This window comes from Equus caballus, chromosome 21 (assembly GCF_041296265.1).
Source record: "Equus caballus isolate H_3958 breed thoroughbred chromosome 21, TB-T2T, whole genome shotgun sequence".
NCBI classification, from domain to species: Eukaryota; Metazoa; Chordata; class Mammalia; order Perissodactyla; family Equidae; genus Equus; species Equus caballus.
In genome coordinates, this window is record NC_091704.1 from 28,026,175 (window position 1) to 28,039,745 (window position 13,571).

At 38.3% G+C, this 13,571-nt stretch overlaps 1 protein-coding gene across 22 annotated transcripts in view; it reads left to right on the top strand.

The window, feature by feature from the left end:
- Positions 1-13,571, top strand: part of PDE4D (phosphodiesterase 4D) — a 1,371,041-nt gene that overhangs the window by 681,335 nt on the left and 676,135 nt on the right. Inside the window, exon 1 of one of the 22 annotated variants that reach the window (XM_005604193.4) lies at positions 9,814-13,033. Coding sequence (XP_005604250.1) covers positions 12,768-13,033 — 266 coding nt within the window. The 5' untranslated portion in view covers positions 9,814-12,767. 22 annotated transcript variants of the gene reach the window in all.

Below are 13,571 nucleotides of genomic sequence, written 5' to 3' on the forward strand. Positions count from 1 at the left end.
AACCTATTCTGTTCCATCTTTTGAATATAAGGCTCTAAAACTTTTCTACAAGTTTCCAGTACCTCTGCCTCTCTCTGTGATTCCTAAATCTTTCCCAATCAGGTGGGCCTTACCTTTGAAGAATGGGTAGGATGGCATCACATTGAAAAGCATAAGCAGCATGTGCTCTCGCAGAGCATTTGTGCTTGGCCTCTTATACGGGTGCGTGTGTATTGATTTTACATGAAACTATTCCTCATGACTTCTTTCTCTTTGTTCGAGTACTACCGCCATCTTTATTACTAATACCTACAGTATTGCGTGATCTGTTCTTAGGAACAGTAAATTTTACCAGTGAAGGGGACCTTTGTGGTCATCTATTCCATCACCATCATTTTCAGATAAGGAACCTGAGACTTAGAGAGTGGAGGGCTTGCCTCAAGCCTCAGGACAGGTAGCAGAAGAGTCAGGACTAGACTCATGGTCACGTGCTCTCTCATTCCACAAAACTATTTATTTAAGGTTGCCGTGGCAACACTACTGACAGATAAGGATCCAGTGACAGACAAGGATCTGTTTATATTCTGTGATTATAAAAGCATTTACAAATTCAGTCTTTACCTAGACCATTAACTTTAGTCAAGGAGAAAATTCCACAAAATAGTAACAGAGTCCAGGCATTGAAAAATTCTGCACTGAGGTGTAAAAGAAGGACTAAGAAAGAAAAGAAAAATGCTCAGCATAATCTATCTTTATTATAGGAAAAGCACTTTAAGGCATATTTACTGAGTAGTGCCAGAACATTACTGAAAAAGAAAGTTAATGCTCTTTCATTTAAAAGTCTTCTATAATGTGTACATATTGTCATATTAGAGACACTCTAGGGAAATGCTTGGTCAACTAAAACTGTTAAAGAGTTAAAAGTGAACATTGACTTGGAAGCAAAGTGAAATGTATCTTCCCTTTTCCTGAATTCTAATGGTAGCCCTTGATGTTCTTCGTAACGTCTTCCACCCTAAAAGATAGAAGATATTTTTGAGGGGAAAAAAGGCTTTGACAGCTACTGCAGGGAAATCGATGGCAACATAAGGCTATTTGAGGAAAAAATGTGGGAACTCAAACATTGTTGGTGGGAGTGTAAATTGAATCAGCCACTTTGAAGAACAATTTGGCAGTTTCTATTAAAATGAAAAATGCTTGTATCTTATCACTTAACAATCCTCCTTGTATGTATCTATGATAAAAAAATGTTTGGAATGTGTGCCCAATAAGAAGTTGACAAAGCTGTTCTTAGTATGTAATAGTGAAAAATTGGACACCTGAATGCCCATCAATAGGATAATGGCTAACTGAACTGAGAAATAACCATACTATGGAATACTATGTGTCAGCTAAAAATAACAAGGGAGATCTTTGTTGAATGAGAAGCAGAGTTGCTGAATGATAAGAATGATCTTAGTATGACCCTGTGTTTTAAAAAAAGGCTTAGAAAAAAGTAGTATATGTATAGGTACATAATTATTCATGAAATCACATGGAAGTCTAGAGTTTTGCTGTCCAGTATGGCAGCCACTAGCCACAAAAGGCTATCTGAATTTAAATTAATAAAAATAAAAATTCAGTTCCTTAGTTTTATTAGCCACATTTCAAGTACTGAATAGCCACATTTGGCTAGTGGCCACTGTAATGGACAGCAGAGGTCTAGAAAGAGAAACACACCTGATTACAGGGTTACCTGTGAGGAAGGTGGAGTTTCGGGATGGTGGGCCACAGGAACTTTGGATTTCTGGGTAATGAGTAGATTATATAGTATGTGGATGATTTAAAAGTAATATTTTTGTAAAACTGAAAGCATGGCTAGCAATAGGATTTCTAAAACATTTCCCACATTTAGTGGGTAGATCAGTATAAGTTGATTGGGACACACTCCCCTTTTAGCCTGTGAACTATCTGAAAGCACACAAATAATGCTAAAACAAATTGTACAAACCATTTGCCCCCTTCTGCCCCTCCCTAGCAAGAGTCTGCTGAGCGTTTCCTATAATCCAGGCGTTGAAAGTACCAGCATCATGAGGCAACTGCTGCTCGGGCTGAGGCTATTCACCAGGAGCGCAACAAGGGGATTTCTCTGTCATACATTACTTTTCTTCTGTAACTGATTAAATAATTACTGGTTGGCTTTACACAATGCTTTTATAAGCGCAGAATATAAACAGTGGTTATTAGATTAGCTAGAATGTGTATTTTTATTTTAGGGTAATAAGTATTCATATTTATTTTATTAGGACTGAAAAATAATTTCAGAAAAAACTCAGATTGGTGAACATAATTTAACAATCATTTTATGGGCCAGCCCCGTGGCCGAGTGATTAAGTTCCCGAGCTCTGCTTCGGCCGCCAGGGGTTTCACCAGTTCGAATCCTGGGCGCGGACAAGGCACCGCTCATCAGGCCATGCTGAGGTGGCATCCCACATGCCACAACTAGAAGGACCCACAACTAAAAATATACAACTATGTACTGGAGAACTTTGGGGAGAAAAAGGAAAAAATAAAATCTTTAGAAAAAAAAAAAAGCAATCATTTGAGCATTTCCAGGTCAGAATAACTTCAGTGAAAGCACCAGAAAGAAAATATATACCTGCTTATGCAGTTATACACAGACTTATTCTTGGACTTGCTGTATTGAGTTGATAGAAGCACAAACATTTTCTTAATTAATTTTTTAGATCTTAGCAAGAAAAGTCAACAGCATGGTGGTGAATCTTAATGATGAGTGTTCTTAACAATGCTTCCTACACAGTAGACTAGACTATGAACACAGCAAAAATGGATCTTGTGTCCCCAGATACACAAAGATCAGCATCCCCATTATATCCAACCTAACACATGGTATTTGTCCAATTAAATGCTTTTAGATTAATTAAATTACGTCCCTGAAACAGTCTACAAGTCTTAAATAAGGTTTGCCTTTTAATTTCAATTCATAGTACAGAAACGGGCAAACAATTTCACCACATTTGCAAAGGAGTTTGTTTTTCAACTTCTATTGTCTTTTTTGCCTCATCTCAAAAGTGCAAATCTAATATAGTAAAATTTCCTTTTAGAATTGAATCTTTTAAAGTGTATGTGTTCATTTGAAAAAATGGTTTATGATATTGTTATGCAATAAAAGTTATTTTAAAAATCCATTATTGATTAAAATAGCCACAAATTTAAGCACTACACAAATGGCTGAATATAAATTTGAACTAGCATCACTTGGGTACAAGTTGATTGCCTTCATTTGCTGGACTTCTGGAGTCATCAATCTCTACTTATTCTAGTATCTGATACTCATGGAGTGATCCATGGACCAGCATTAGCATCATCTGGGAGCTTTGGAAATCTCAAAGCTCCATCCCAGCTCTACTGAAGCAGAATCTGTGTTTGGCATGATCTCCAGGCGATTCTTAGATACACTAATGCTTGAAAAGCACTTGTCTAGCCTTCAGTTGCCTTTGCATACCTTCTCACCAACAGTGCCTTCTAGACCAATATTTCTCTGACCCCTTAGCTTGTTCATACCCTTCCAACCAGCATGCTATCTACAGAGTAGCCATTTAGACACACAGCCTCTATCTCACAGCCTCTGCTAGAGTTATGCCTTTTACAAGGGAAGATACACCAATTGAAGAGGAGGGTGGAATTAGCCTCAGAGGAGGAGAATAACAATAACCTTGAGTCTAACAGAGGCTGGCACCAGGGCAGCACCTGGACTGCTCATGGTTCTGCTGGAAGCATTCTGTTTGACCACAGTTCAGTAGAGGGAGAAAAAAAGGCATACCAGAAGCCCAGGAAGGTTCATATTTTCTATTAGCTGTGTACAAGGAGATGTTCGTAGTAAGCCCAGGTAAGGGCTCCTGGAAATACTCATTCCTGGACCTGCTGGAAGATGCAGGTAGATTCAGAGCCAAGCAAGTGTGCGTTCATAAATTATATTAGCATACTGAAAGACTGAGAGATCTTATTGTAAGAAAAACCTGTTTAATTGTCTTTAACCTGGCCCAATAGATTTTTTTATCACAAATATTTGGGTTTGTTTTTTTTTTCCCATGCAACGCTTATTAAAATTGGGCAAAACTAGTCTTTGGTGGGACACGCTTTGTGGAATGTGAGTTGCAGAGGTTTCTCTTATTGCCTAAAAGGTAAGTTAAGCCCTGAAGTTTTAGAAAAATCTAACTTATTATGTAACAGTGAATATACCTCTCTCTGTAGCTTCACTATTTTAGAAGTAAAACAATGCTTTGATTCCAAATATTAAATTAACTTAAGCATTGCTCTCCCACTCTGTATCCCAAGCTGTGACTCAGATGTCAGAACAAATTTTTTTACCTACTTGGGGAAGGAATTTTCACAAGTTTCAGGACCATAAAAGCATTAGCAAGGTACCTGGTTAGTGCAGCACACTTTTATTTTCTGTCTTCAATATCTTAAACATTGAATTTATCTTTTCCATTTCTCTTTTTAAAGCATTATCTGTGAAGCATACTACCACTACGTGCAAATGGAAGAGACTATATTGCCTCAGTATGCACTTGATAACAATTTTTCTTAAATAGAAACTGAAACTTGCAATCAAAGAGAGCATCTGTTTTTCTTTTCTTTTCCTTTTTGCTGAGGAAGATTAGCCAAGATCTGTGCCTCTACTTTATATGTGGGTCACTGCCACAGCATGGCTGATGAGTGGTATAGGTCTGTGCTGGGGATCCAAACCTGCAAACTTGAGCTGCCAAAGCAGAGCACACCAAACTTAACCACCAGGCCATGGGGCCAGCCCCTGTTTTTCTTTTTTTAAGTTATAAAACTCTAGTAAAGTTATAGGACTTTTAACTAGAAAACTGAGTTCCAGAGAAACTGAATGAACTTGTTCAAGGTGACTTAGCTAGTTAATTACAGAATTGGGAATAAAACTCCAGCATCTGTAATGTCTTTTGTAAAGCATCTCACACAAACGACTAGGTCTCAGAAGGTTCCTTACAGTTAGCTATAAAAAGCGTCATCCCTAAAAATACGATTTGCTTGTGAGGAATCATTGTCTAAACACGTTAAACTTTAGGAAACAAATTGCCGGCTACAATTATAAACCCCTGAGTTATGGACTCTTTCAATGAAATACATTAATATGTCTCATAAAAACCAGAATGACTGAAACAGATGTTATGTATCAGGGTCAGAGGGAGGCTTTCCAGTTATACTGTGCTAATTGAGAAAGAGTTTAAAAATCCGTTCCTGGGGCTGGTGGGGGATAGGTACGGAGGCTGAAAAAGAGAGAGGAGGAAATGTGTTCCTGGGTGTGGAGTTTTGAGTTTTGAATAGATCACTTTTGTGTTATATTACTCTGAACCTGGGATACACATTGAATTTTGTTCATTCACATGTCTATTACATGGACAAAAAGAGCAAAAGACTCTGAAGGTCTACCCAAGTTCTTCTGTGCATTCAATGTCTGTTGTTTGTAATACAATGAACAATCTTTGGGAGTTTGAAAATCTTTGGTTATGAAGAAATATCTGTCAGAGTCTCAAAAATACCACTGCTAATGGGCATTGATTGGGGTTCGGAAATATTTGCACTTCAAAAACTGTTGTAACAGATATTTTGTAGTGAGATTGGGTTTGCAGACATCAAGTTGTGTGAATTCAATTTGCGAAGAGCAATTTTCTTAATTTGCTTGGCTTTTATTTTCAATTACAAAGGCAGGAGAGTGCAGTGGTTACATGCATAGACTCCAGTCTTGGGCTTTCTGGTTTAAAATCCAAACTCTTTCACCTACTGGGTGTGTATGACCATAAGGAAGTGATTGAATTTTTGTGCCTCCGTTTTCTCACCTTTAAAATGAGAGTAATAGTTCCTACCTCACTAGAGTGATTTTGATGACCAAATTAAGTAACGATGCTATGCTCAGGCCATCTGTGTTCTGCACATATATCCAGTGGCTTTTCCAGTCATTCAGTATGCCAGGGGATGATCCCCTATAGATGTAGGGTGATAGACGGGAGTTTTTGTTGGCAAGTTGAAGGCAAAATGTTAGGCTATTCTTCCCACTGAAAGAAGATCCAGAAATATAGAATCTTATAATATGCTAAAATTTTAGTGGCCATCCAAACCTATTGTCTTTACTGAAGTTTAGCTAATATTTAGAGAAGGCGTTCTAGTGTATCATTTTAGCAAAGTAATCAAGAGGAATTCTGTTCTAGCATCGGAAGCTTTTTTTATATGAATGTGTCAGGAGGAAAGGAGAGATTCTTACCTCAATTGTGTTGGCAAATTTTCTCTCAGAAATAAAATAAACATGCTATGTTAATGTTGCTGGTATAAGTTGTGCCCTATAAAAGGCTAACTTTTCTTTCAAGTGAAATGTTGACATTATTTCAATAGAGGTATCCCTAACATTTAGCTTTGATCTAGAAAAAAAGCCCATTTAACTTGATTTAATCTAGAAAAAAAAATCCATTTAATCTTTCTATTAAAAGGAATTGAGCTTGGAAGAACACATTGTATGCTCAATTCAAGATGGATATATGCCTTTTGTTCAATAAACCCTAGATACTTTTTTTTACATGAGCAACCTTTGATCATTAATTAGGTGAACCATACTTAATTAGATGATATATAATTGATTATATTAAGAATGCCCAATCTATTTTTGACTTCCTTATTGACTTGAATGCTCATATATAGCCGATGGACAAATCCTTCTAATTCTTGTATCATTAGCCCATTTCTTTTCATTTCTACAGAGAGTTATATTGAAATGGAACTGTTGAAATAATCAGCTTTTAGAATCATCCTCCTTCAAATTATAGTAGAGATTACCACCAAATTAATCTTATTTAAATCTCTCTATATATTATTTAGACAATTAAATTTTACTGAATTTTCCATAGGAAAAGAGTCTAAAAACCCGACATCTCTTACCTCCCCAAGGCTACCTACCTCCCCCAAACTATCTTATTATTACTCTTCCACATGTACCTTCTTTCAGGGCCTCATTCAAGTCCTGCTTCTTCTTTGAGTTACTTTCCATTGGTCTAGATATATATTGGTTACTCCTCTAATCCCCTGAGGCATTGATTGTTTCTATTATTAATTTGATATTTATCATTTATTTTCTCTGTTGGAGAGATTGTATATGTCTTCTATTTTCAAGTACATATTTTACTGTTTTTTACTCTCTGCCCGCCAGCCCAGTACCTAATAAAAGTTCAATGATGATGATGATTTGAAAAGCCCTGTTCTACCATGTTCGGATGTGGTTTTAGAAATAGAGATGACATCATTTTATCATCAAAATTTATATTGATAGAATTCTAAATGAAAAATAATCACAATGAAAATTCAAAATAAAATAATTTTAGAATTTATTGTTTTGCAAAGTGGAAAACTACCATGGAGTTTGATTAAAACTCCATCACATCAAAGGAGTATAGGCATATAGGTGAAAAAACACTCAGGAATTCCACATCAAGCTGCCCTTATTTGAATACCGTGCCTTTGTAAGGATTTCATGACTTGGCAGTCTCCACAGGCCATCAGCGTGTAGGTCTGGCATAGAGCCAAGGACAGAATTTAGTGTTAACTAGACCAAGAGCTCAAGCTGCTCAGATTTCCGTGATTTTTCATAGAAATACCCATGATCAATTTTAAGTATTGGATCAGCTTTCTTTTTGGGGTGGTTTGGTATACAGTTGAAATAAGAGTTCTTGGCACTTCATAAACAATCAAATCTCAGTTTTGCATTGTTGAACTATATGAGTTATTTAACCTCCTTGTGCCCTTAGCAGTAAAATAATGCTAATGAAATAACACTCTTGAGTTATTGCAAGAGTTCAATGAAATAATATGCAAAATGCCTAGCACACAGTTGACACTTGCTAAGTGTAAATTTCTTGTATCAGCCAGCGGTGGGTTTCATCCAATGGGCGTTGACTCCGTACCAGGCACTCTTCTAAACACTTTATGTCACGGGTATCGCAACATTTAACCTTTGCAGCATTCTTATGCAATGGCTATTATTACTATTATTATTAATTATTATTATCATCATCATCCTATTTCACAGACAAGTAAAGGAACACAGTAAGTGTCGTAGCTGGAGTTCAAAACAAGCTTTTTGGTTCCAAATTTACCCTCTTAACTACTAGACAACATAACCTCTCCTACTATCAGATCATTTCCATGGACAACATCTATGGGCAATTTAAAAAGCAGCCTTATTTTAACACACTATTTACCTAATTAAAACATAGTTGGGAGAGGTATACAAGGGATTCGATAGTCAAGGGTAAATCATTTAAATTTATCCATTATTCTGAATTAGCTGCACCATTACTCCCTGTCAATTGCAGAAAATCCAGTCTTGCCTCTTCTTACCTAGACAAAGGCACACTTTTCAATCCTTGTCCCAGAACCTGTGCAAATCTTATTTCGTATTTCTCTTGCTGCCTACGAGTAATTAGTTAAATAAATATTTTCAAGAATTCTAAATAACCTAAAAAAACAAATTTTGAAAATCCACAAAAAGATATCTAGGAAAACTTTTATGAAGTTAAGAGATGTTATCTGCTGTTCTAGGCGTGGGTGACTTTATCAAAACATTTCGCCCACTTTCAAATTTCCACTTGTTAAAACCTAAGGCCTTATTTGGCTGTCACTTACAATACTGTGTTTTTCAGAAAAGTTTCTGGCAGCTAATTTTAAAGAGATTTTGTTAAAAAAAAAAAAAAAAGGCAAGCTATGTAGTGCTCCTGTTGGAAGAGTGCCCCGACCCTCTGCATTATTAGACCGAAAATTACCAGTTTATCCAAACCTCACCCACCTTTGGTTATCTTCAGAAGTTTACAATTTGTGCTTCCTAAGGCAGTGATTTTTCAAGCATTATTTTGAAATACTGCAGGGTTTTTCAAGTTATATTTCAAGGGGGTGGCAAAGAACTCTCAAAACAAGATTAATTTTCTTTTCAAAAAGCAGGACACATGCCAAATATCATTTGGGGGATTCAGGAGGGTAACTGTAGATGTTAGGAAATGGAACAAATAATGATAGGCTCCGGGGACCTGTAAAGAGGCAGCCAATTCCGCTTCTACAATGGAATCCAAAGCAATGGGTGATTATGCCTCTGTTCAGTTTTAGTCCACGTTTAACCATGACCCTCAGTGTATTTTTAATAGAATATTGTTATATCTTCCATTTTTGCTTAATTGTGATCATAAACAAAGTGCCCAGTTTCCCTGCGCACCCAGCTGACATGCCATTTATGAGAAGACTAGCTTGTTAATATTTTATTCCTCTTAAGTTAAACCCACTGAAAGTAAGAACTGGAACCTAGAATGCCCTGAACTCACTGAATTTCCTAATATATGGCCCAGGTCATTCTTAGTCATATCAATCTTTTATTGGGTCTCTGAGAATCACTTTTCTTTCTTGAAACCAGACATTTAAATATTTGCAGCTTCAGGCTGTCATCTGGGTACTTGAGCTGTACCTCATCCTGTCAATTGTTTTGCACTTTATCTACCCAACCAGATTATAAACTCCCAGAGGACAGGGACAGCGTCAAGCTAATCTTTAAATATCCCAGGGCACTCAATATAATGCCTAGCAGAAAATAAATTCCCACAAATGTTTGTTGAATGGAACGAAGCCTTTAGAAAGTGGGAAATTTTTCTAATTTTTTTTGCCATGTCAGTTTACTGCCTACTGGTTTTTTTTCCCCTTCACTTTATCCCGTTATCTGAATTTTTTATTTCTACAAACCTGAACAGGTTTTATCTCTACTGACAGCTAGGCTTTTTTTTTTTAAACAAAACTTGCTGACTTCTTTATTGTATTTGCACATTCTTGTTCCTCATGCTGGAGTGCACTTCTTTCTTACCTTCCTTTCCATTAATTTTGATCCTCCCCCTATTCAAGATTTACTCCATCTCAGCATTCCCTTATCTCTTATGCAAACCATTTGTATTGTATTTTTCTGCTCCTGAAAATCACTTTTCAGGTGTTCTGGTGTCTTTTCCTGGGCGTCATCCAGTCCTTTCCATTAAGTTACGAGCTCTTTGAGGGCAAGCATTGCATGCTTGTTTTGCACAACTCCTGATGCAGCTGTCAGTCCCTCAGCCCATTTTACAGAAATTGGCTACACAGCAATCCCCATTATCTGAGGTTTCGTGTCCAAAGTTTCAGTTATCTGCAGTCAACCATGGTCAAAAAATATTAAATAGAAAATTCTAGAATTAAATTCCAGAATTAAACAACTCTTTTTTTTCCTGCTCTTTCTCCCCAAATCCCCCCAGTATATAGGTGTATATTTTACTTGTGGATCCTTCCAATTGTGACATGTGGGACACTGCCCCAACATGGCCCAAGGAGCGGTGCCACATCTGTGCCTGGGATCCAAACTGATGAAACCCTGGGCCGCAGAAATGGAGCGCGTGAACTTAACCACTCGGCCATGGGGCCGGCCCCAACAACTCTTAAGTTTTAAATTGCATGCCTTCTGAGTAGCATGATGAAATCTCACGCTGTCCCATCTAGGGTGTGAACCATCCCTTTGTCCATTGTATCCACGCTGTATATGCTACCCGCCGTTAGTCACTTAGCAGCTGGTTATCAGATCTACTATGGTGGTATCCCAGTGCTTGTGTTCAAGAGTAGTGATGCTGGCAATTTAGACATGCCAAAGAGAAGCTGTAAAGCGCTTCCTTTAAATGAAAAGGTGAAAGTTCTCAACTTAATAAGGAAAGAAAAATCTCTGTATGCTGAGGTTGCTAAGATCTACAGTAAGAATGAATCTTCTATCTGTGAAACTGTGAAGAAGGAAAAAGAAATTCATACTAGTTTTGCTGTTGCATCTCAAGTATCTATGTACAGGAAAAAACATCGTATATATGGGGTTTGGTACTATCTGTAGTTCCAGGCATGCAATGGGGTCTTGGAACGCATCCCTGCTGATCAGAGGGAAGTACTGTGTGTCTACATATATATATGTATGTATGTGTATACATGTATACTCATATATTCTTTAAACTAAGGGACCTTGCCACTTACTGTTGCACAGTGATGAAACCTTTTGTACTGGTGATAATCCTTTAGGAATAAGAATAATTATACCCTGATTTTTAAAAAATTTTAATATTTGCATAGCAAATTTTCTATAAGTCATGGCAGGTATGTCTCATTAAATTGTTATAGGCACACCACGTGGTGACGCTGTGCTTCTGTGAACAGAACCTCATAGCATCCTTTTCTGCAACATTTTAAAGGCAAGGAGTTGAAACTTAAGGTGGAACAACCAAGCAGGGAGATAGGAGGCACTTTTAGAATTGACCTAATAGAAATCACAGAAGCCAAAAAAATAACTGAATCAGACTATTCCATTTTCCATTTTATTTGGATGCATTTCCTAATTCCTTCTTACGTTTTCAAAAGAGGAAAAATATGCTTAGGTCCTGAGAAATGTGCTTTGCTTTCAATTCTGAACTGTCTGCAGCATCACCGGGCTGCTGGGGACATCTCTATCCAAAGGTGTGAGTTCCCTCCCAATCCAGTTCCAATGTTGACACTTCTAGAGTCCTATAACAGAGTTAACAGGCTATATCACTTACTTTCTGGAATTGTTGTAACGTTTTAAAAGTTTGTTTCTGGTTGCAAACTAAACAGGTAAGAGATAATTTCTTCTCTTACTTTAAAGCTCCTTTGAATAAGTTTTTTGAAGCAATGTTAATCACAGATGAAAATCTTACATTAAAAGACAATTAAGGTAATAAGTATGAAAAACTAGATTTATTTTATTCTTTTATAGTTGAACACATAAAATTACATACACCATAAGCAAAAATTGAAACTTTAAAATCATTTTTAACTACTCTTATGAAAAAAATCTGTCCCTCTGGAGGGTTATTAGTTTAACTGCAAAGCGATAACAAATACCATTTGTGCATGTTCCATCCTTTGAAAGCGCCATAATTAGCAAGCTCGTACGACACAACAGCAACCTATAATGTGTTACATATGTAGTATTTTGAAACCTTTTGTTTGGTTCCTAAAACTAGAGAGAGAGAAAAAAAGAACTCATTTTGTTCTCAGGGGATTTGTCTTATAAGGTGCATCAGAGCGAGTTCAGCAAGCAGAGTATTTCTCCTCGTCTAGCTAGTGCTTGTTTATTGTTCCCTTATAAAAACCAAAGACTAACAATTTTCTTTTATGAACGTGGACTGAAGGGAGATAAATAGCCCTTGCCGGAGAGGAAGGTCAAGTTCAAAGTTTTTCTTTCCTTTGGATTCAGGAATAAGCAAATGGAAAGACTAGCCAAACAACCGCGCAGCAGGCATCCGATGGTTAAGCCCTTCCCCCAGCACTCTTTATGTACATAAGCAGAAGTCACTCGAGCAGCTGCGGCGCATTAGTTCCAATAGTTTCACAGGCGGCTTTGTAGCGCTGACAAAAGCCGCGCTAGCGCAGCGGCTCCCCTCCATGTTCCTTCGCCGTGCGAGCTCGTCAGTGATCTTTGGCGGGGGATCGGCCAAGGAGGGGTGACGTTTAATAGGCTGCCGCTGAGCAGTGCTCGCCTTGTCTACACCCAGCCCCATCTCCACGGAGAGACTGAGGCAGGCGACTCAACGAACCAACAGCAGCTGGATCCGACCTGCTTCCCCGGACATTTCCTCGTACTCCGAGCGAGGCAATCACTGGAAGGAGGCCAGGGAACCACGTTGCCCTGGATTATTGCCAACTGTCCAAAGTTGACCGAGAAAATGGCTCAGCAGACGACAAGCCCGGACACCTTAACAGTACCTGAAGTGGATAATCCGCGTTGTCCAAACGCCTGGCTGAACGAGGATCTTGTGAAATCCTTGCGGGAAAACCTGTTGCAGCACGAGAAATCCAAGACATCAAGGAAATCGGTTTCTCCCAAGCTCTCTCCAGTGATTTCTCCGAGAAATTCCCCCAGGCTCTTGCGCAGGATGCTTCTCAGTAGCAACATCCCCAAACAGCGGCGTTTCACGGTGGCACATACGTGGTAAGGTTTGCACAGATCATCGGAAATGGTGGCCCGTTCCCCCTGGGTGATTTTGCCCCTCCCGCCTTTCGCTCTAGGGGTGGGGAGGTAGGACCATCGTCATTCCTCACCTGCGATTTATCGGAAGTAATCTACCTTAGCAGTAAATCCCTCAGATGTCCAAATCGGGGCAGGAATCCTTGAGACTGGTAATAGGAGCGGTTGAGGTGGGTGGTTCTCAAAGTTCAATTCCTACCGCAAGTTGCTACAAGAAAATTGGATTCCAGATGTCAAAGGAGAATGCAGTTTTACTCCCATACCGATGTGGTGGCGTTTCTTTGACTTCCTAAGCTAATACCACTGCCAGGTCCTGCAGCAGCCTAGGAAAGAAGAGCAGGATAACTATAGTTTGCTCTCTTTTCTGCGTGATCTCCAGTTGAACAGAGATGTGCATCGTGCCAGTGTGTGTAATGGTGTGTCCCCGTAAAACCCCTCCCCACTACAAACTGTAATATATTTGTAATTTCAAACATGCCTTTCAAAGGAAAAAGAAAGGGTT